The sequence below is a fragment of the Solea solea genome, chromosome 17 (assembly GCF_958295425.1).
Source record: "Solea solea chromosome 17, fSolSol10.1, whole genome shotgun sequence".
In the NCBI taxonomy this organism is placed as follows: Eukaryota; Metazoa; Chordata; class Actinopteri; order Pleuronectiformes; family Soleidae; genus Solea; species Solea solea.
In genome coordinates, this window is record NC_081150.1 from 14,244,061 (window position 1) to 14,267,036 (window position 22,976).

Consider the following 22,976-nt stretch of genomic DNA (forward strand, 5'->3'; position numbering starts at 1 on the left):
GAATGTGACTTTTACACCACCATAACTCTAGTTGGATGTGTAAAGGATACTCTTTTTAAACTCTGATTTATATGAAAATGACACATTTTAAGTTTACTTCAGCTTGTTTTCCTTCAGTTACCTCACACTGTACAACCGGCAGTGCCCTGCCCTGGATTTTGCTGTGTAGAAACAGTCTGTAATTGATGTCCATAGCTGTCATCTGAACAGGCACTCCCACCATAAAAGTAAGAGAACAGTTACACAACAGTGCTGTGAAGACACAGATCAAACGTGACCTGAATTTATTTCGCAAGAATGGAATATTAAGCGGACATACATTGATTTATTCCGTTACCTTCGAGGCTCCAACAAGGTTTCTGAACAGATACATTCACAGACATTATGTTAACACGGCGTTTGCGTGTGTCAAACCGTCATAATTCAGTTTATTAATGTAAACAAACTTTTCTACAGCCTCTGAAAGCAGTACTCCTTTACATGAAGTGTTTCCATCAAAAGGGATACCCTTCTGTTGGTGTCAGCACTATAACAAGGCAGTTATAACTTCACATATGACACATTTTAAATTTCATTTCTCTTAATAAGTTGCCACCATGTGGCTTAACCCCATATGAGAGTGTGCGAGTGGCTCAGACGGAGCCCCGTTTTTCCTTTTAATGACACCTTTCAAGAAAACATTGTTAATTGAGCAAAGCGGTCACATGCTAAAACCATCGCACATGCTCAGTCGTCTCTTGGAAACATCCCTCACACAGCATTAGATGGATGGACAAATGGACAAAGTCTTTTAGTGTCTTGGAGACAGCCAGGGATTCGTGAATGTAATGAAATATGAAATCATTTTGACCATAACATTGTTCTCTGACATTGTCTTTGTGTACTTTTTCCTTACATAATCAAAAATAAAAACTACAAACTTTTCTCACTAGTGTCCTATCAAACTGAACAACACTGGCAAAAATAAGGCTGTAACAAAATCAACTATTTTGATAATCAATTGATAAATTGAAATGTTTGTAGGGCTGCAACTCACGATTATGATTCAGTTTTACTGATTTCTTTGTTATATGGAGCAAGGAAAAAACAAAAAATGTTCACATTCAAGAAGCTGAAAAATCAGGAAGCTGGTTTTTATTAAAAAAACGCAAAAAAAACACTCAAAGTGATGAATCGATTAACTGTTGCAGCCCAAAGTGTTTGTTTGAAATAAGTTATGTAACTTCAGCCTCTTTAATGTCGATATGCTGTATAATTCGGCTTGGTTTTTTTGTTCCTCTACGTTTGCTTTGTAGACAAAAGAGGACAAATTACTGATCAAACAAGAAATAAACTGGACAGACTAAGTTAAGTTAGTTGCAGGCCCAGAAAAAAAACATATTTAAACCTACCAAACCTGAGCTGTAATGTACAAATGGCATCAAGCCTGAGCAGAGGAGAAATACAGAACTTTATACCGATTTGAAGGCTTAAAACTCTCTGTAAAATACTGTAGTTATATCACACGATTAATGCGGTCATTTTACAACACAAAGTCGACATAAATAATGAGTGCAATTGTATCCGCTTTGCTTAATACAAAATGTGTGACCTCGGCAGTAGGGCTGTGGCCTATATGCAAAGTTGCATTGTTATTATTTTTTTTATAGGGTGAGAAATTAAAGGTCCAGTGTGTAATTTCATTTGTGACATCGAATGGTGGGCGAGACACCCCTTCATCCCCCCCCCCCCCCCCCACACACACACACACACACACACCCCTTGCAGGCAACTATGGTGGCCTTCATGTGCCACAAATGACGCCGTTTATCTGCATTTGTGTAACAAGGGTCCGCTTCACAACGTGAAATACACACTTTGGATGGTTTGTCCAATTAAAACTGCTGTAGAAACGTGGCCGCGAAAGATGGCTGCCTCTGTAAAGCAAGGCCCTTCTCAAGGCTGGACACTCGTATCAATAACAATACCTTTCTTCAAACAGTTCCATTATATATATATATATCAATATAATGTCAACACTGTGAGGTATAACATCTCAAATGTGTGAAATGTTTCACTGTTCAACAAGTGTCTGTTTTAAAAACAAAACAAAGTCCGGCTCAACCCTTGTGAAAAGTACATACAAAAGTATTGTTCTGAAAACCAAACACATAATGGTAGTAAACTCAAATAAACTCAAATACACAGTGGACCTTTAAAAATCTATAGTTAACAGCGTCCAGACTGAAACGCCTGTGGTTTGTCCTTTCACCCCCCCCAAACAGTCAGACTGGATCATGTGACCCCCACACAGAACAGACTGAAACCAGTGCAAATCTCACAGCCCAGCGTGTTCACAGCAACAGTCACTCGTTTAGGTTGAGCCGAGGGGAAGTACCCAGACCCACGGTCCCTGCCCTCGACGATGTCCAGACACGTCCGGCCGCGTCTGACCGTGTCCGCGCCTCGTGTTTTCTCCTCCACGCAACCGTGGACTCACATCAAAACACAGCACTTGAGACAACCGCCGGGCGGCGTGTTCCGCTTCTGCAGGGCCGCCCGCGTTGCGCTCTCGAACACTTCCCAGATCCCCTCCTTGGTTTTGGCTGAACATTCCAAATAGTCATATGCGCCAATGCGCATGGCCATGGCGCGGCCGTCCTCCGGTTTCAGAGGCTCCAGCTTCAGCCTGGACAGATCGTTCTTTACGCCCTCGTCGTTGCGCAGATCCTTCTTGTTGGCCACTAGTATAATCGGCACGTTGGGACAAAAGTGTTTGACCTCGGGCACCCACTTTTCGGGGATGTTTTCCAAAGAATCCGGGCTGTCCACGGAGAAGCACATGAGAATGACATCCGTGTCCGGGTAGGAGAGAGGGCGCAGGCGGTCGTAGTCTTCCTGCCCGGCTGTGTCCCACAGAGCCAGCTGCACTTGCTTGTTGTCCGCCTCTATGTCCGCCACATATGTCTCAAACACAGTGGGGACATACACCTCGGGGAACTCGTCTTTGCTGAAGACAATCAGCAGACACGTCTTGCCACACGCGCCGTCCCCCACCACCACAAGTTTTTTGCGAATGTCTGCCATCCTTACTATTATTTTCCACGACCGCTCTCGCTACATGTGTCGCCTCCAGAAACACAGACGTGTGTATTGTGCGCCTAGTATCCGCTCCCACTACTTATTTATACCCCGTTTCAAACTGGACAAGCCTGTCCCGTAAGTCAACGTTGTCGCTCAAACAGCCTTGTCCAGAAACCGCTGCTCTTTATAAAGCGCAGGGTGGTTCTCCTAAATATAGCAATCCAATCGGAAATAGGGAGGTGAGATCACAGTGTGCCGTGGAGGACGTGATTGGATCTCATTGGGTTTCTACTTGGAGAGGAGGGTCATGGACCACGAGGACCAACAGACCCAGGATCAGCTCAATTCATCCAAATCAGACGCTATGGTTACGCATGACGGGACTTTTTTTGTCGGGTAACACCTCTATCAATCTGATAAATAGTAGGACTGAGATCATATTCTATTGTTTATCTATTTCTAACTTGCTCACAAAATATTTTGGTATAGTGATGAATCTGGACTTTTCTTTGTTTTATATAGTTGAGCACACATGTCATTTTGAATATTTAAGAAATTAAATTGAATATGTTGTGGACACAACAACACAAATGGATTTTAAATGGAGGTGTTGGAAACAATGTTAGACATTTATCTAAATGTATTTATGAATCATCTAAGAAAATAATCATCAGATCTAATAAATATCCATTAAAAGAACATACTTGATACCACATACTAGATACTCAAACATAAAACCTTTTGGGAAAATTGTTCTAATTAGGAAAATGTGAAAGGTAGTTGTAGTGGAAGGCTTAAAAGTACTAACAGACATTTAATCTAATAAATATCCATTAAAAGAACATACCAAAAGATACTCATTGAATATAAAAGCTTTGGGGGGAAAGTGTGATGCAGTACTAATTTGGAAAATGAGAACATTTTTAACATTTCATTTTGCACATTAATGATAAATAATATAAACCATTCATTAAAATGACTACAAATAAAGACATCATGTAAAAACTTAGTTGTTGAGTGGTTTGGATTAAAACGAATAATAAACATCAATTGTAACAAGTGACTGTTCAAATGCTTTGATTATTCAGCAGTTGGAACAACAAAGAAAAACATTTTTAAAAAGAAAAATTGTGACACAACTGGGCGGTTTTAAGTACACTGATGAAATAAACACACACCGACGCAAAGATAGTGCTGTCTATCTTCCAGTGCTTTGCACTAAAGGCGAGATCACCCTGACATTGTTATACGCATGTCTACGCAGTTCACGTTATTTACAGGGAGGGGGCACTGGCGTAGGCAAACTCCTAGCTTTTGAGTCTGAAGCCTTGCTAAAATCACCGCTCTCTCCACGGAAACAAAACAATATAGACTCGGGTTGACGGCGTGCAACAAGCCTAGACCCTCTAACGACACGACGACGCGTGAGTATCTCGTCCGTATTCGTCCACGACTGTAGAAAAATCTGTAGAACGGGGGCTGCTTTTTAAGGCGACCGCGGTGCTGTGAGTATTTCCCCTTTTGTTTAGCGGTTAAGGCCCCTCTGTTTGGAACTTGAAGGGGGGCCATGTTGTTTAGCCGTTGTGTTTGGTTAATGTTTTAGCTTATACCAACACCAACTCGGCGGCTAGTGCATGCTAGCCCCACCTCGCGTTAGCAGTGTTTTTTTGGCTTGTTACAAACAGCCGATGTGATATATGAAACAATAAGAGCAGCTTTGTGTTCCCGGAACGCATTGGCCGGTGCGTGTAATGTACAAGGTTTTTTTATTGATGCCCAGCAATTATAATCAGCAGGCCTGCTGCAGTTAGCCATAGCTGGTTAGCTGAGGGTGTTGCTAATGCTAAGTCCATTCACGTAGCATTAGCTGAATAACACGTTTGATCCCCCCCGTGTGAGAATATATGTATTGCTATGCGTTATATTAGTCTTCCAACGCACGAAGTTTTATTAATTAAAATGAAAACAAACACTGCGCAAACATCATGCCAAACCCGCAAAGTTAGCTTCGCTTATTAGCAGCGGCGTTGCTGGCTAGGTTAGCTCTGCCAGCCTGCTAGCCTTGAAAGGCTTTCATGTCGGTTTGCGATCAGTACGGATCGTTGCATGTATAATTGTAGCAAGTTGCTTAAAATTAAATCAATTGAAGGCCTCACTGTAGCTAGTGACGCCAGCAGTTTGCTTCAAGCGCCCGTCCCCGTTAATATGTTACATTTGTGGTCGTGTTTCGCTACATTCACGATCACCAGCTAACACCAGGCTAACGACAATGATAACCAGCTCGCCTTCTTGCGTTTGCAAGCGAACAGCATAACTGACAGCCACTCGATATGTAGCTGCCTTTTGCCAATCAACAAACAGCCGCGTTAATCTTAACTGAAAATTGCACGAATGTCCAAATATTACCAATTTTTTAAAGTAACATTCTCTGAAGTATATGGTTGAGGATAGGCTTTGTCATGCATAGTGTAGTGCATGGTGTATAGAAATGATTGTTTAATATTCATGTATTTGTGTGTACATTTACTATATACTATTTTTAAATTGTTATGAGGTGTTATTGTGTAGTTCTGATTTTTGAACATGTGCTCGGTGAGGTGTTGGATAACATACCTGATTGTACATGATACATGCTTTATATATTAATATATTAGAGACTTCCTTAAATTTGTCTTTGTGTCTTTTTAAATATATTTGATAATGTAGCTATAGAAAATGTCAACTATCATGGACATCTTAACTCACAGAACAATCAAAGTATTTAACCCTTTACCAGGCAAAGAACTATATTTGGTAACATCCACAGACATCCAAAACCTCTTTACCGCTATATCTTAGAAAACCTGGATTTCACCCAGCCAATCAGCAGAGATCCAGCTACGTCACATGAAGCATCATAATGACATTTGTATTAATTAGAGGAGTAAAATGTCAGTGCGGTTACCGAAGGCAAAAAGTACAGTCATGCGGCTCGGTCTCCTCCTGCATCTATGATAATATCTCAAAAACTAATGATGTTGATGAAATCAATAATCAGCTTATCTCAAACATGCAGGACAGGGGTCCCCAAGGACCAAGATTGGGAAACACTGTTCTGAAATGTTTTATGTCCTAAAACAATGTTCCTTTCACGTTATTATAGTAGTTCTATTATATTATTATATATATACTCTTTTTGGATTTTTTTTCATGAACCTTGATTTTCTACATGAAAATTAAAAAAATGCAACAACACGTTAAAAAAAAGTCTTGCTATGCCCTCCAGTAACACTCAAGGTATTTCAATGAATGCCCTGTAAAGGACTCGATTGTGTTTAAGAATATTTTAACAGTTCTCTATTAAGTTTAAAGTGTGCATCGTTTTTCATACCTCTACTTATAAATGTGGTTAATCTAAAGGCTCACAACTGTGAGTGAAGGCCACATGTTGCAACTTACAGTGTTAACCCTAAAAACCCACCTTGGTGCAGTTACTGTCTTGTTACAGTAGGTGCTCCTTGTACTTGGGGTAAACAGAAACACTGACTTACCTCATACATCCAAGTTATTTGTGTTGCAGTCACACTGGTAGATTACTAAACCGGTACATTTTGCAGGTCACCATAAAAAGACCATGTCCTTCCACATGTGTGCATATTCACAGGGAAATTATATCACATGATTTATTAATAAAGTTTTGTGGTTTTGTTTAGGCTTTCCCGTGGAATGAGCATTCCATGCAGCATCCTAGGTATGAATGACGTGGCCTGGCAGGAGACGAGAGGTGGGATGCTGCATGCAAATGGTGCTCCTGACACTGGAGGTGTAAGAGTTCATGGTGGAGGGCCCCTTGCTTCAGTTGCAGGAGCTGGACAGGTTCCTGGAGGCCCACATTTACAGGGAATGGACAGGGGTCCCAACCCTACCCCAGGTACACCTCAGCCTCTGCTGAGTGGAAGATCTCAGGATGATGCCACAGTTGGATACTTCTTTCAGAGGCAGCCCGGAGAGCAACTTGGTGGTTGCGTCCCCGGGAAGCATCGCTGGCCAACTGGAGATGCTAATCATGTTGATCAGGTAAGAAATTGTTACTGCCCTGTGGTGTATGTCTGACTGTCATGTGTTTGGACACATAATGTTAAGATCCAAAGTGGTATGATGATTTATTTTACACCAGGTGACGTTTGTTTTTTCCTCTAGGGTTTTATTTAAGTTAGAACACATTAAAATTAGGCTTTTGGTGGTTTATCATGTGAATGGTTGAGTGGAAGAGCAAAAATAAAACAGATTGAAGAACAGTTATGTTGGAAAAGCTGAGAGGGATGAGAAAAGTTGTTTTGTGATTATGTAGGGTTGAGCACTATTCACATTTGAACTGGTGCAGTACTCTGCCTGGTACACTCTCTTGGATACATGCCAAATAGTTCTTAAACCATATTGGTTTATTAAATAACATGTGGATTAGACATTTTGGCAACAATTTAATGAACGGTTTACTACTGTGGTGCTGTGTTCAGCTGTGGCTCTTCTGGGGGAACTTGGCTTTTCCTATGAATTTTTTAACCACCATGGGGTATTGGCCTTAATATAAGAAACCTGGCTTTACAAATTGTGGTCTTCATTTTTCAGGACTTTGTTTAGTCCTGAAAATGAAGATCTTTCATGTCAACAAATTTATTTTTCAATAGAGTGAGTTGCAGTGGAACTTTGGCCTTTTACAATTTGTTTGTAGGCTTAATTTAGCAGTTCTAGTGTGTTGAAGTTTTTATAGTAGGTCTTGTACAGTGGCCAAGTGTTTGTTTTGTCCATGAGATTTAAAAAGTCCATGGCATTTCCTAGTATCTTGAATGCAACAGTCGAGATAAAAGGCAAACATTTTCATTCAACTGACTAGTTGCCATGGCTGCCTTTTCACAAACATCTAAATTAAAAAAGAGAAGTGTTGGTAAGCACTAGAGGTGTGAATCTTTCAGAATCTCTCAATTTGATTCTGATTCCATGGGTCACAGTTCATTTTGTGGGTCTACTCTGCTGTTGTGTGCAAGAAAAGTTATGTCATGAAATCAGAGTAAAATGTTTGCAAGATTTGGTAGCTTAGTGTAACACAAGCAAAAAAAAATATTTAAACTTGGGTATAACCTGAAAATTTTGTGAAGGTATGACATACTGTGGCTTAAAGTTTGAATCGATTTAGAATCTTTTGAGAAAAAGAATCACACTTTTGACACCAAGTATGCAGCCAAATCCCATTATGGTGTCAGATGGACAGATTAAAGAAATTTGCAGTCATAAACAATTCACTTTAAATCTTATTTATGGCTCACACTGCGAATTGGTTACAAAAACTGTAGATGTTTTTGTGCCTCTGTATTGAATAGTAACCTAGAGCCGAAATGCAAAAGTCTTTTGTGCTTTTAGTAACATTACAATGAAGAGACTTTATTTGGATTGTGTGAAAATTAAATTTGTCTATGAAATTGTTCTAAAAACATTCCTCCCTATTTCAGGGTCGCGCTGTGGATGAAATGAACTATGACTTTCAAGCACTTGCTTTGGAGTCGAGGGGGATGGGAGAGGTGAGTAGGATTTGGCCTGATCATGTGTCTTTTTCCCCATAAAGTGAAAATGAAAAGGGCTCTGTACAGGGTTGAAATGTAGCTTTAAGACATTGACAAAGAAGACTTGAACCGTCTCACACGATAGTTTGACAGGTTTGTGTGTTCGACTTGATGAAAGTAGTGCATTGTTTCTCATGGACACCTTTTGTTCCCTTTAGTACACATTTAACCTGATTAGAGCAAGACTTAAATGCACAATTTAAAAAGGAACAGAAAGATTTTGAAATGATATTTAAACTTTAGTATTTAGTGCTTGGTTTACAATTAACGTTTTTCTTAAAAATAATGACTTATATGGGGAAAATGTGTGCGTATTCTTAGCTTTTGCCTGCGAAAAAGCTTTGGGATTCTGATGAACTGGCCAAAGATGGAAGGAAAGGGATGCTTCTTGGAGAGGAGTGGAGGGACAATGCCTGGGGAACGTCTCGTAAGTAAACTCATTCCTCTGTTATTTATAATATGTAAATCGTGTTTAAATGTCTCACCATTGATCATGGTCTTCAAGCGGTCTTCTTTTATATTTATAAGAAACTTTGATAACGGCTTTTCATTCAGATCATTCAGTGTCTCAGCCAATCATGGTGCAGCGTCGACCAGGCCAGAGTTTCCATGGGAATGGTGATTCCAATTCGGTGCTTTCACCTCGCTCAGAAGGTGGAGGCCTGGGCGTGAGCATGGTGGAGTACGTCTTGAGCTCCTCCCCTGGTGACAAGATGGACGGTCGCTACAGGAACGGAGGCTTTGTAAGTCATGATTCTCAGAAAAGCTTATTGTAACTTGAATGGCAAATAGTCTCATGTAATCTCTATGTGAATGCAGGGTGGAGGAGACGCGGACCAAGATGGCAGAGAGAAGAGTGATGTCCAAGAGAAGATATCACCCTTTGAAGAGGATAAGAGCCCCGAGATGAAGGTGGGCGAGGACAATGATCCAGCTAAAGCCAGTGGAAGAGGGCTTCTGAATGGCATGGACAGAGACTGCAAAGATTTCAAGTAGGTTTACCTTTTCATGGTTACATAATGGCTGTGGATTTCTTGATGTCGTTGGACAGCTATACTGTTTTTGAATGAAGACACTTAATATGGATTATTTTGTTGCATTATATAAGAAATGTGGTTTTACAACTCAAACTTGAAGTGTAACAAGTCAACAAATGCTTCTGTTATATTTGTGTGAATGTATACATGCATTATGCTCAGTGATGTTTTCACTCCGGTCTGAAGTAAAGTTGCAAAAACATTGATGCTTAACTCCACTGCATTTCCAGTCCGACCCCTGGTAGCCGCCAAGCGTCCCCCACAGAGGCTGTGGAGAGGATGGGCCCGAGTCAGACAGGCATGGAGATGATGGGACAACACCAACACCAACACCAACACCAGCATCAGCATCAGCACCAGCACCAGCAGCACCAGCACCACCCCCACCCACATCCCCACCCCCACCCCCACGTCCTCCAACAACAGAATCCTGCCCAAAACAAGCCCCAACCTGAGGATTTCCAGAACCAGGAGGCACAGAACATGGGGGGTATTGAGCAGCAAGCTGGTGTGGAGTCCCTCCAATTTGACTACGCTGGGAACCAGATTCAGGTGGACTCCTCAGGGACACCAGTAGGATTATTTGACTACAACTCTCAGCAGCAGGTGTGTTGAAACACAAGACGCAACCATTAAGAGATCTAACTGAAAGTTTGCCCAACACACTGTGATACTCCTTTTGTGTGCTTTTCTTTCCAGTTGTTCCAGAGATCTAATCAACTGACTGTTCAACAGCTCACTGCAGCTCAGCAACAACAGTATGCCTTGGCTGCAGCTCAGCAGCAGCATCTCGGTAAGTCAGACTCGCCGTTTATTACAGCGCACAATACTTTTAGCTCAGGTTGTTTAATGCACATATATATATGTATTACATGGCTGTTCTTCACATTACCCAGCTGGCCTTGCCCCTGCTTTTGTGCCAAACCCATACATCATTAATGCTGCTCCTCCTGGAACTGATCCCTACACTGCTGCTGGGCTGGCAGCCGCAGCTACGCTTGCAGGTGATCACACTGTACAATTTCAGATCAAGTGGTCTTTTCAGTTTAATACAAATGTTTGAATTATTAACATGCGCTCTCTTCACCAGTAGTTGAAAAATGTCTCTGTTTTCTGCAGGGCCCACCGTAGTTCCCCAACAGTACTACAGCGTACCATGGGGCGTGTACCCTGCTAATCTTTTCCAGCAACAGGCTGCATCCACTGCCAATCACTCAGCAAATCAGCAAGCATCCAATCAGGGACCAGGACCAGGGCAACAACAGGTTGGAATTGTTGATTTATTTGATCTGATTTTAGTTTAAATGTTTCAGTACGAGGAAAGAAATGTAAAAGCATTGGCACAAAACTGATTAGACTAATGTATTTTGGGGGGGGGGGTTTTGGCTGGTCAGGTCATGGTGAAGATGTACGGACCATTTTTAGTGTCACTGACGAGTATCCTGGCAACTATCAAAAAATTAAAGTAACTGCAGAGTGTCTCAATGAGAAAATACCTTTCTTTCTTGACTTAAAAACAAACAAGTGAGTGCCGAGTTTGAGAAGGATTTGTTGCTGCCATAGAGCTAATGTTACTTTGTCTCAAAAACTGTAGCTGAGTAGTTTATTACTAAAAGGCACTCAAAAGTAATGGCCTGTAATGAAAATCCAGACATAACAAATACCACCAGATTTACTGTTGAGAGGAAAGAGAATTTTCTTGGCAAGCCCTGCAAGTTGTTGTGGCTAGAACCCCCTGTGAGAAGCATTAACATTACCGTGAAGACAACCATATACTGCCGTCAGTTGTTCATTTAGTGCCTTTATTGCTATGTCGTTTTTTTGCCAGTGTTGAGTGTGAGTTAGGCATTTTTTTTATCTGCAAGCATGAATGTGTCTCATTGAAGAAAACAAGCAAGGCAGCTAGCATAGACATGAATGCACTGTTGACCTTTTCCTTGGGGTGATGAATATTTAATGTAAAGTAGAAATGCCCATTGTCTGCAGCCAAGTTGTCACAGGCTGTAATTACAGTATAGACTTAATCTTTTGATGCAGTACTTAAGCAGCCGGTGGGTTTGATGACATCATAATTGCTTTTCCTTCAGGTGATGCGCACAGGAAACAACCAGCGACCTCTCACACCAGGGCAAGGCCAGCAGAGTCAACAGGAATCTCTCGCTGCTGCAGCTGCTGCAAACCCTGCGTTGGCATACGCAGGAATGTCTGGTTAGTAGAAGCCTCATTCCAGTGCTGTGGACCAACTTACCACATTTATCTTGACTACTCGGTGTTCTGTACGTGGTAAAGTCCTTCACATTGAAGATGGTGTTCCCTTGAGTTAAGATCACAATCTCATTTGAGTAAAAGGCTATGATCAGATTACCAGCCACATTGTTCAAATAGGATTAAAATGTGATTTATTACAGATCAGATTATCGTTATTATAACTGTTCCCTTGCATCTGAATGTGCACAAGTACCTTTTTGCGTGCAACATCAATAGGAAATGTCTTATTTGTGAAACCACTCTGTAATGAAGCTGGAGATATGTTGAGTTGGATAAGCTCTGGCTTCATAGGGGAAGTTGCTAAACGGAAGCCATTGCAGTGGGTGAGATTTAGCTCTCGAGGATGACACTGTCCTCTATTGTTTGATTTTGTGGTGCAGGTTGATGGCAACAATGCTCAGTACTTGCTGACAATGACAACACTTGCATATAGGCCAAACAAAACATGACATTGGATATACCATATGATCTAGGACCACATTCTGAAGAGAGACAGCTCTGAATTGACAGATTCGTTTAAAATTGACACACTAAATATTTCTTCTTTGAGTGCTTTATATGCAGTAATTACGAATTGCTTATCTTTTCTGTGCTCATAAACTTCTCAGGTTATCAGGTTTTGGCTCCTGCAGCCTACTATGACCAGAATGGAGCTTTGGTGATGGGCCCTGGTGCCCGAACTGGTCTAGGCGGGCCGATGCGTCTGGTTCAGACCCCTCTCCTCATCAACCCTGCGGCTGCACAGGCTGGTAAGCACTAGTCCATCTGTCATAAGAGGTCCTTTTTTAGTATAAATATTGAAGTATTGGTAACAGTCTGCACCCTTCTGACCTTATTTCCTTTCACCCTTTCACACTCGTCTCTCCCTGACCACCAGCAGCTGCGTCTGGTTCTGGAAACAACATGGCTGGTCCTGCAGCCACTGGACTGTACCGCTCCATGCCCCAACCCCAGCAGCAGCAGCAGCAGCAGCAGCAGCAGCAGCAGCAGGCTCCCCCGCCCAGCAGCGGCCTGCCCTCCAGCTCGTTCTATGGCTCTGGATCAGTCCCCAACACTTCTCAGAGCAGCTCCCTCTTCTCGCACACCTCTGCCGCACCACCTCCGCATAGCTCCTCCCTGGGCTTCAGCAGCCCCGGTGGCTCTCTCGGCGTGGGTCTTGGCTCTGCTCTTGGAGCTTTCGGCTCCTCTGGTCAGTGAATCAGCCGCCAGCTGCACTCTGTTTATAATCTGTATGTTTTCTTAGAATGGCACTCATTTCTTTCTTTTTTTTACAGTAGCCAGCTCTACCAGTAGCAATGTATCTCGCAGGGACTCCTTGTTGGCAAGCTCTGACCTGTACAAACGTGGTGGCAGCAATTTAACCCCCATTGGTCAGCCATTTTACAACAGCCTGGGTTACTCCTCTTCCCCCAGCCCCATTGGCCTCACACCGGGTCACTCCCCGCTTACACCGCCACCTTCTCTGCCCTCCTCTCATGGATCCTCATCTAGCCTTCACCTAGGTACGCCTGTTATTTATGGTAACCGCATTTTAGCTTTGTTTGATATGAGAGTATAGTTAAAAAAAAAGTAATTTTAAGGTCACTTAACAGCGAAAACCTTTTTTACTACTGTGTTTATAACTCTTAATTTGGTCATGTCTCGTAATCCCAGGTGGCCTGACGAACGGCAGTGGGCGTTACATTTCCGCTGCTCCCGGAGCTGAAGCAAAGTACCGGAGCGCCGGTGGTACATCCAGCCTGTTCAATTCCAGCAGCCAGCTGTTCCCTCCGTCTCGGCCCCGCTACAGTCGTTCTGACGTGATGCCGTCCGGACGCAGCCGCCTACTGGAAGACTTCAGGAACAACCGCTTCCCAAACCTGCAGCTCCGTGACCTTCCAGGACACATGGTGGAGTTCTCTCAAGACCAACACGGATCCAGGTGACTAAACGTCTGCATGATTTAGGCATTTTAACTCTCTTTTAACTGAAGAAAGACATCGCTTTATTATGCCAGAATCGGCCCAAAGTCTTTTATTTTATCATGTTTGAATATTGATTTTACTTTGTGAATTTCTAGATTTATCCAACAGAAGCTAGAGAGAGCCACTCCCGCTGAGAGGCAGATGGTGTTTGGAGAGATCTTACAGGCAGCATACCAACTGATGACCGATGTATTTGGGAACTATGTCATCCAGAAGTTTTTTGAGGTTTGTTCTGTTAAAACTTTGTGTTGGCATCAAGTAAACTACACATTATGTGTCTGTTTTCTGGAGCATTTGCAATGTTTGCTTTTGTTTTCTGGAGCATTTGCAATGTGTGCTTTTGTTTTGTTGAATGCAGTTTGGAAGTGCAGACCAGAAACTGGCTTTGGCAACACGTATTCGTGGACATGTCCTTCCCCTGGCTTTGCAGATGTATGGTTGTAGGGTCATTCAGAAAGCCTTGGAGTCCATTTCCTCAGACCAGCAGGTAATTGTAAGTGAGATTTTATTTATTTTGATCAAAGTCTTTGTTAAAAAAAGATCTTTACCGTTAATTTTCTGTGATTTTTTTTTTATTTTTTATCTCTGTTCCTGTATTTCTTCATTTTAGAGCGATATTGTCCGTGAGCTTGATGGCCATGTGTTGAAGTGTGTGAAGGACCAGAATGGGAACCATGTGGTGCAGAAGTGTATCGAGTGTGTCCAGCCTCAGGCCCTCCAGTTTATAATTGATGCCTTCCAGGGCCAGGTGAGTTTATAATGAGAAGTTGGTTAGCCCTCTATCATTGTCTTTGTCTACCCTTTTGTGTTGACGGTGAAAACATGAATACTATTCAATCTTTGACTTGTTTTAAACCAGCCGCACAACTTCTGTCTTGAAGCGTGTGTTCTTTTCTGATTTGAAATCAACATGAAATTGAAATTGTGCCGCATGGGAAAAAGTGGCTCACAGTTTTGCTGCAAACAAAACTTCTTGTTTGTCTGTAAATATCGGCCTAACAAAGGTATTCGACTTTTTCTTTAGTGTCTCTAGTAGCTCCTGCTTCCTTCTTGTCCCCAAACCAAACTTTGAACTGGCCAGCATTTTCAGAAAAGTTGGTCCTCAAGGGAAAACCCCAAGTACTGTTTTATTTTATTTTTTTATTCACTGTTGCGTCATCGTGTGTAAGCTGTAGATGAGAGGAATACTGAAGAGTATACGGGGGGAAAAAATGGTGAAAGAACATCTCTTTACAGATTTCTGAATTAACGGAAGCAAAGCTCATTCAGTGTGATCCTCCATGTTACCACTACTGTATTCTGCTTACACTGTGCATCTAGTAATTCCCACTGTTGATAATGTAGGGCAGTGGAACTTTGTTTCTTACTCACTGTTGGGAATGTTTGGTTCGCTGAGAGCACCAAGGTTCAGAACGGGAACTTGAACCTGAAAAGGCTACAAAAAAGTCCTTTAATGACCCAGACCTCTTGTTGCCTTCATTAAACAGACAACATGTCCACAACATAATGGTTAGTTCAGCTGAAAGGCAAAGTAATTTTTGCTCCTCTTCTAAATAAAGTTTTCTTTACTCCGTAGAGGAGCCAGGACGAGGATTTATGCGACTGTATTCTTGAAACTACATTAAAATTGAAATGCTTATGCTCCCCCCACACACTTGTCCAGGTGTTTGTGCTCTCCACACATCCTTATGGCTGCAGAGTGATCCAAAGGATTTTGGAGCACTGCACCCAGGAGCAGACTCTACCCATCCTGGAAGAGCTGCATCAGCACTCTGAACAGCTGGGCCAGGTGAGCACATCTGTCTCCAACTTGCGTCCATGTTCATGTTTGTTAGCGGTGACTGGTCATTGTTCTCATGTGTGATTGTGTTGTGTATTTTGCATGTCACCTTCATGTTTGAACATTTAATGTGGTGTTTTTTTTAGCCTGTCATTGTTTTCCTGTGTTCCTGTAGTGCTCTGCTAAGTTTTTAAGTGTAAGGGTGAATGTATTTGTACTGTAGCTGCCATTTACATCTGACATGTGATTATTTAAACATCCACCCTGCCCCCCTGACTTATTCCATCTAGAAATATCAAGGCGTATCATTGGAGATGACACCCAAAACATATTATACAGTGTCCCGCGATGCACTGTTCAAGGTCAGAGCAATTTGCCTCTCTCGCGGATGTCCCTCTGCTCCCTTCCTCTTTCCCTCTTTATCTTCTCTTTTGGAAACGATTTGATTTAACATTTAGATAGTCCTCCAACTCCCTACTATCACAGGCCTTCTCCTAACCCATTCAGCTATATTTTTTTTCATGCCTTTCCTCTCTCTTCCTCTATGCCACAGAGGATTCACAAGGCACATGCTTCCCCTTTTGGGTGATGATCCCTCTCTGTTGCCTACAGCATTCCCTGATCAATCCCTTTTCCGTTTGCACCTTCTTGATTTCACTAAAATTGCTTGAAATTGGAACTAAAACTCTTCAACAACTGGAGTGCATGTATAAATATGTAATATTTAAGTTAAGTTTAAGAACAAAGTGATGCCAAGTTCTTGTGAAAATGGATTGACGGGAATGGATTTGAAGGCGAATGCTTGATTTAAACTTGGAGATTACATAACCTGCCCAACAAATGTACTACTTTTAACAAGTTGACTTTAAGAGTGGTGTTATTTGTTGCCTGGTCAGGTGAGTTTTTGTCTCCCATCTTTGTCGCACTAAAAATTAAACCCAAAACAGTCTATCACCCATTTCTGAAGGGGCAAAGATGCAAATGGTTGTGTTTGGTCGGCAACACTCCAAATCAGCATCTGTTTTGTCTGACCTTCCGCAGTGATGACGTAAGGGTATCGTAAGAACACGTATGGGGGGTGTCACTCAGTTGTCTACCCATCATTGTAAAACTGCATGTTTTTTTTTTATCTCACACCAATCACGATCAGTGGTGCAAAGTAGTGCATGAGTACCAATCCGAGCCAAGAGCGTCACACTAATTTCTTTTGTGATCAAGTAATAAACTGGCTTCTTACTGTGAGCTCACGCCTCCACTGCCCCCCGCAGGATCAGTATGGTAACTACGTCATTCAGCATGTTTTGGAGCACGGCAGACCTGAAGATAAGAGCAAGATAGTGGCAGAGGTTCGCGGAAAGGTTCTCGTCCTGAGCCAACACAAATTTGCAAGGTAAGGTGTTTTTTTTTTTTTTTTTGTGCTGGGATAGATAAGTGGTTTTACTTGAAGTCTGTTTAAGGTCAACCTTTTCACTGTATCACAGTGTGTCTTACACAATGCATGCATTGTCACTGGGGGGTTTGTTTTCCAGTTTGTTATATGGTGTTGCCTAATATATTCGTCAGGCTTAATGTTTGTTTTGTTTTTTTGAAGTGTTACTAAATTACCAGTAGGCCAGTGAGAGATAGATAGATAGGTATAGATAGATAGATAGATAGATAGATAGATAGATAGATAGATAGATAGATAGATAGATATATATATATATATATATATATATATATATATATATATATATATATATATATATATATATATATATATATATATATATATATATATGCAGACTAGTCAGCCAGTTGCTACGTGATCGTTATCATGACCGTTTGTAGGTTGACTGCAGTCACACTGCAGAGACCATTTTAATGGAAATCAGACACTGACTTGTGTTACAAATCAGATTTGCATGACAAACTGTGACGTTCCCAAGCCCATTGTGGATCAGGTTTCTTCAGTAACTCGGTTTGAACTCACTCGAACAAGCAGTGCAACGTTTTTGTTTTGAAAACGAACATTGCTCTGCTTTATCTGCATTACATTAGTTTGATTGCTCATCTGTGGTTTGTCGAAACTACTTTATCTTTTGCCCCGAGTCACCCTACAGCTTTAATTGAGCCTTGAAACCACAAACATTAGGTCAGCACTTGTGCTCAGTTTAGGAATAGTTTTCGTGCACGTGCCAATTCATTAATCTGTGTTTTTTTCCCCCTCAGTAATGTTGTTGAGAAGTGTGTGATCCACTCTTCCCGTGCCGAGAGAGCTCTGTTGATCGATGAAGTGTGCTGCCAGAAAGACGGGCCCCACAGCGCCCTGTACACCATGATGAAGGACCAGTATGCCAACTATGTCGTCCAAAGAATGATTGACATGGCAGAACCTGCTCAGCGCAAAATCATCATGCACAAGGTGAGTCTTCTAAACCTTTACATAAAAAGAGAGAGGGTATTAGACTATATACCAGCTGTTTGTTCATGTCTGCAGTGCTTTGTCATCTAGTTTCCTCTAAATGGGAACATAATCTATGAAATTGACATCATGTTCAATTGGAAAAAGAGCTGAAACTAGTTAACTCCAAAGGAAAATATTTACTCTATTAATCTCATGGGATGTTGGCTCAATTTCCCATAGACTTCCATTCAAACTGCAGCTGGAGCCACCCTCTGGTGGCCATTTAGTATATTTTCACTTTTATTTAATTTTTTTGTTCTATATTTATGGAAGTGTATGGCATTAACTTAAAAAAAATTACTCTTTCTGAATTAATGAGAATTTTTCCTGACATTTTTTACGAGAATTTTTCCTTTTTTTTTTTTTTTTGGAATCCGGTTTTTCTGAATGAATGAGATGGCTGAGAAGCTTCGAATTCTCCCAACAGACCAGTGTGAACATAAACATTCAACTGTGATCACGTCAGATGCAATTTAAAATCTGTTGCATGACCACATCTCATATAAAGTCCATGCAACATCAGAAATAGAAGATGCAATTATAGAAGCAGTGCTATCTGGTCACCTGGAGCTCAATGACACATATTTGTTAAAGGATTCAACTCAACAAATGTTTGTAATTCATAATAATAATAATATGGAATGGGGTTTTTCCCTCACAAGATGGAGTGACTATAAACTATAACCTGTTGAGCTGTTGCATAAGGATCAGGTTGACGAAAATGGAAACATTTATTTGCATATTTTCTTTCCCTCTTTCTCCCCCGAATTATTTTTAGATCCGGCCTCATATAGCCACTTTGCGCAAGTACACCTACGGAAAGCACATTTTGGCCAAGCTCGAAAAGTACTACATGAAGAGCGGATCTGAACTGGGTCCCATCGGCGGCCCCACAAATGGCCTCATGTAGTCCAGTCCACCACATGTGTCCCCTGAAGAAGTGGAGGAGAAGTAGGAGCCCCAAACCTCCTGTTCTGTGAGAGATGCTCCTTAGCCATAAGGCCTTTGACACACCCTCTGACATCCTGTTTTTGGGGGGAATTACCAAAAAAACATAAAATAAAAGACAAGTCTTCACCTAAGAACGCTGTGACAACTGACCCCTGCCACTCTGCCACCCCTGGTGCAGGTCCCCGGTGTGGCCACTAGGGTTTACAAAGTCAGCAGGCCGTTATATATAATTTTTCTTTTCTTTTTCTTTTTTTTCTTCCTGGGTAAAGCACAAGCCCATTGTTAATGATGTAATTGATATATTTGAATGATTTTCATATTTTCATGTACATTTAATTTTTTTACCTTGTAAATTCTCTGTAGAAAAAAAATTTATTACACATTTGCTGAAATTTACAATTCTTACAATTAACACCAGCAAGTGACTTTATAAGGCAAAACTGAGAGAGATCCTTAAAAAAAAAAATTCAACAATTTCATTTGTTTTTGTAACCAGACTTATGTCAATTTTTTCCTAATTAAGTCTAGGCTATTTAATATTTGTATATTATCCCATGCACAGTAAACGTGTTTTCCCTTGCCAAAGCAGCTGATGGATTAGTTTTCAATAGCACTACATAGTCTGGATGGATATGAACTCCTATGTCCACAGTATGAGTACTATGTGTCACATGCCACAGTCGCTCAGGTCTTGAAGACCAGTTTTTGCAAGTTTGGCTTTGGGGGACTGGTGGTTTAGTCTAGGGAAGTGTTTTTCCAGTGCTGGTTGCTTTTTCTTGCTTCCTTTTCCAGGCTAAGTGGCGGCTCGTGTTTACCCCCAGCAGCTCGTAGTCCGCCTGACATTTCGGTACTTTAACATCACAGCCTGACAAAACCTGAGCTGCTGCATCCGCTGAGCCCCATTCTGGCCGTCTTACCCCCCCCCCCCCCCCCTCCAACCAGGTGATTCCCTCTGGATTTATGCAAGATAAAAGCTACCATTAACTTATAGAAACAGAGCATGAGGTTTGGTTGTACAGCGGGTGAGAAACCTGGTATAATCTCTACATGGTGACCGTAGTGGGGGAGATTTTTTTTGTGTGGGAATAGTGGGGTGGGAATAGTGGGGTTATGCGCTGGCATGCTGTGACAGGTTTTAATCCTTGCAATGATTTATTTTTTTCTTTATCATGTTTTGTGTAACCGCTTATCTGTCTTGTAGTTTTGAGATGAACACTGCCCTAGAACACGGTATCTTTATGTACTGAATAATCATCTCTTGTGTAGTAGTAGTTTAACAATGTATAGCATCTTTATGTACGAGTAAATTGTTGCTTTTGGGTAGGGGCCTTGCATCATTGATGGAACCCCCACCGCCTGAAGGTTGGAGTAGTCAGAAAAAATAATGTAGTGAAGTGAGAGAAGCTAGATTTGTACATCTGAGAGGAAAGGACTTAGGACTAGTTGGAAAGTGGAAGAATGGGATGTCGTAAATAATCTTTTTAAATCTTTTTTGTTTTAATAATTTTTGTTTCATTTGGTTGGGTATGCAAGTGCATTGGTGGAGGCTGGTGGGGCCATCAACAGCTATACGATTCACCTGTAATGCTCGTAGTGATGGCTTCTTTGCTTTATATGAATAATTGTAGAATACATGTAGTATATGTGCAGTTAATAAGTGTAAGATTATTAGTTTAACTGAAAAAGAAATGTCTAGTTGTGGTGTTTTTTGACAGGCCTTGCTCTAAATTTGTAGTGATGCTTTTATTTCGTCTGTACAGTTGTACATTTGTAAACGTTTATGCTGTAAATGGGATGTCTTTTACACTTTTTGGGGGAAAAAAAAGGCAAAGAATTTGCATTTTGATGTGTGTATATTCATCACTCCTTCCCCCCTGAATATAATGTATACAGTTTTATTTGATCAAGTGTAATTTTAAAAAAAAAAACTTTATGGCTTCACAATCTGGCATGGTTTTTGTTTTTAATCTGTTATGGGGAAGGTCGGCCTCGATTTGTACTGGAGCTGTAACATCCACTGTTGATAGTCTTTCTAATGTGTGACAGTTTAAAAAGAAAAGAAAACACACTCTGTACTAAAATGAGGCTGCATTTAGTCCTCTCTGCTACCATGGAAACTTCACAGGATACGACAAGAATTATTTTTGTACAGAACAGTGCTGTATTTTGGAACAGCTACTACCTTGTAAGCAAAAGCAGTGTAAAATATTGTCAATTATATAAATATGAACATATGAGTTTTGTCACACTGTCAAAGTCATGTACATTTTCAGGTGGCCTTATGTACATTTCCAGATGTTAGATGAAGAAAACAAACTCATTTTTGGAAGCAGAATTGTGACTATGTATGATTAAACTGTTCTTCTAACATTTGACTCGTCCTGTTGTCATTTGTCTCATATTTGTTTTCACGTCACACTTATTTAAAAGGTTAGCCTAGAAACAACAACCCAAACAGGTTTTAGTTGTTTCAAGGCTTGTTGGTTGACCTTTGGTTCATACAGGTGTATGTACCAAGTGTTACTGAAGAAATACCTTAGGATCCCGAACTTATAAAGATAAATAATGGGCTGAAGTAAAATGTTAATATGGTTTTGTTTTATCATTAAAGAACATTGAAATGCAAATTTAAGTTGTTTTAGCTTTTTAAATACACTTAAAGGTTAAGAAAGAATGAATTTAAAATATGAAGCACTTGTTCATTTTCTGTTCTTTGGTCCTTTCCTTTTAGGAACTTCTTCAGAGGAAAAAACAAGTAAAATGGACATCAGCTATGTGTAATTGAATGCTGTAATTTCAGCTGATTGCTGTAGTCGACCAGAAGTTACTCCCAAAATAACAGGACCAGAGAAATTTGAACCCCGTTATTATAATATAAACGACAAACACATGACTGACCTGCTGCGTTTCATGTTGTCATCATAACGCAAAGAAACATGGGGAAAGAAAATCGACTATTTTTTTTTTATCTTGTGTCATAGTTGTGTATATATATATATATATATATATATATATACGTATATATGTGTGTGTGTATATATATATATGTGTATATATGTATATATGTATATATATATGTGTATATATATGTATATATATATATATATATATATATATGTGTATATATATACCCAAAGCACACATCTAAATCAACTATATATATATATTTATTCACATGCTGCAACATGGGGTTAAATGTCTTGCTCAAGGGCACATATAGACTAGCAGACCCAGGAATTTAACCCACAACCTTCCAGTTGAAAGACAACTCACCGTACCACTGAGCTACCATAGCTCAATCACTTTTTTAATTTTTTATTTATACTTTTACTTCTACAGTTAATGTCATATTTTAAGACATTTACTGAAGTAATATTATTAAAAGTGATTGTCTGGTAACATACTCGTACTTTCACTCAAATATCAAGTCTCCCTTTTAGCTAATTTAGCTACATTCTTACACTAATGGATGCACGATCCACCTGGCGTCGGTGGTGGGCGGGGCTTGCGGCAATGACGCACAGTCTCGAGGCTGGATGAAGAAGAAAACACCTGCTGAGGTTTCAGTGAGGAGGACGCAAACGAACTGTTTGTACAACTCAGCTGAAACATGAGGATATCGTTGACTGCGTCTCTGCTCGTATGTTTGGTCCTATTCTATCCAGTGAGGGCGACGGTAAGTCAAACTAAAGCCGTTTTAGTGACACAGACGTGTTTACCAGACGTCTGTCGACGTCACCTTTCCCACTTCCTGGTGTCGTGTGTTTGTATGAAGGCGGTTACGATCAAGAAAAGTCAACATGTTTTAATAACTTATTAACTAATTATTGGGTGTCTGAAAAAAACCGTTTCATTTCATGAATGGCTTTT

The 22,976-nt window shown here is 40.8% G+C and overlaps 2 protein-coding genes across 8 annotated transcripts; one reads left to right on the forward strand and one right to left on the reverse strand.

The window, feature by feature from the left end:
* Positions 1-1,747: 1,747 nt before the first annotated feature.
* Positions 1,748-3,239, reverse strand: LOC131443149 (rho-related GTP-binding protein RhoB-like). The gene has a single exon (XM_058612540.1). The coding sequence runs from the start codon at positions 3,064-3,066 to the stop codon at positions 2,476-2,478; it is 591 nt and encodes a 196-aa protein (XP_058468523.1). The 5' UTR covers positions 3,067-3,239; the 3' UTR covers positions 1,748-2,475.
* Positions 3,240-4,327: 1,088 nt separating this feature from the next.
* Positions 4,328-21,476, forward strand: pum2 (pumilio RNA-binding family member 2). 7 transcript variants are annotated; one of them, XM_058612533.1, is made up of 23 exons: positions 4,328-4,487; positions 6,756-7,119; positions 8,550-8,618; positions 8,982-9,087; positions 9,216-9,403; positions 9,480-9,652; positions 9,928-10,303; positions 10,397-10,490; positions 10,594-10,701; positions 10,817-10,962; positions 11,785-11,905; positions 12,574-12,714; positions 12,843-13,154; positions 13,240-13,467; positions 13,619-13,886; positions 14,025-14,154; positions 14,288-14,422; positions 14,540-14,677; positions 15,593-15,718; positions 16,000-16,071; positions 16,978-17,099; positions 17,921-18,113; positions 18,934-21,476. In XM_058612533.1, the coding sequence occupies exons 2-23, from the start codon at positions 6,769-6,771 to the stop codon at positions 19,063-19,065; spliced, it is 3,729 nt and encodes a 1,242-aa protein (XP_058468516.1). In that variant the 5' UTR covers positions 4,328-4,487; positions 6,756-6,768; the 3' UTR covers positions 19,066-21,476. The 7 variants fall into 7 exon arrangements, with proteins under 7 accessions (XP_058468516.1, XP_058468520.1, XP_058468519.1 ...); XM_058612537.1 differs by having other exon boundaries at positions 14,288-14,416; XM_058612536.1 differs by having other exon boundaries at positions 13,243-13,467.
* Positions 21,477-22,976: the final 1,500 nt, after the last annotated feature.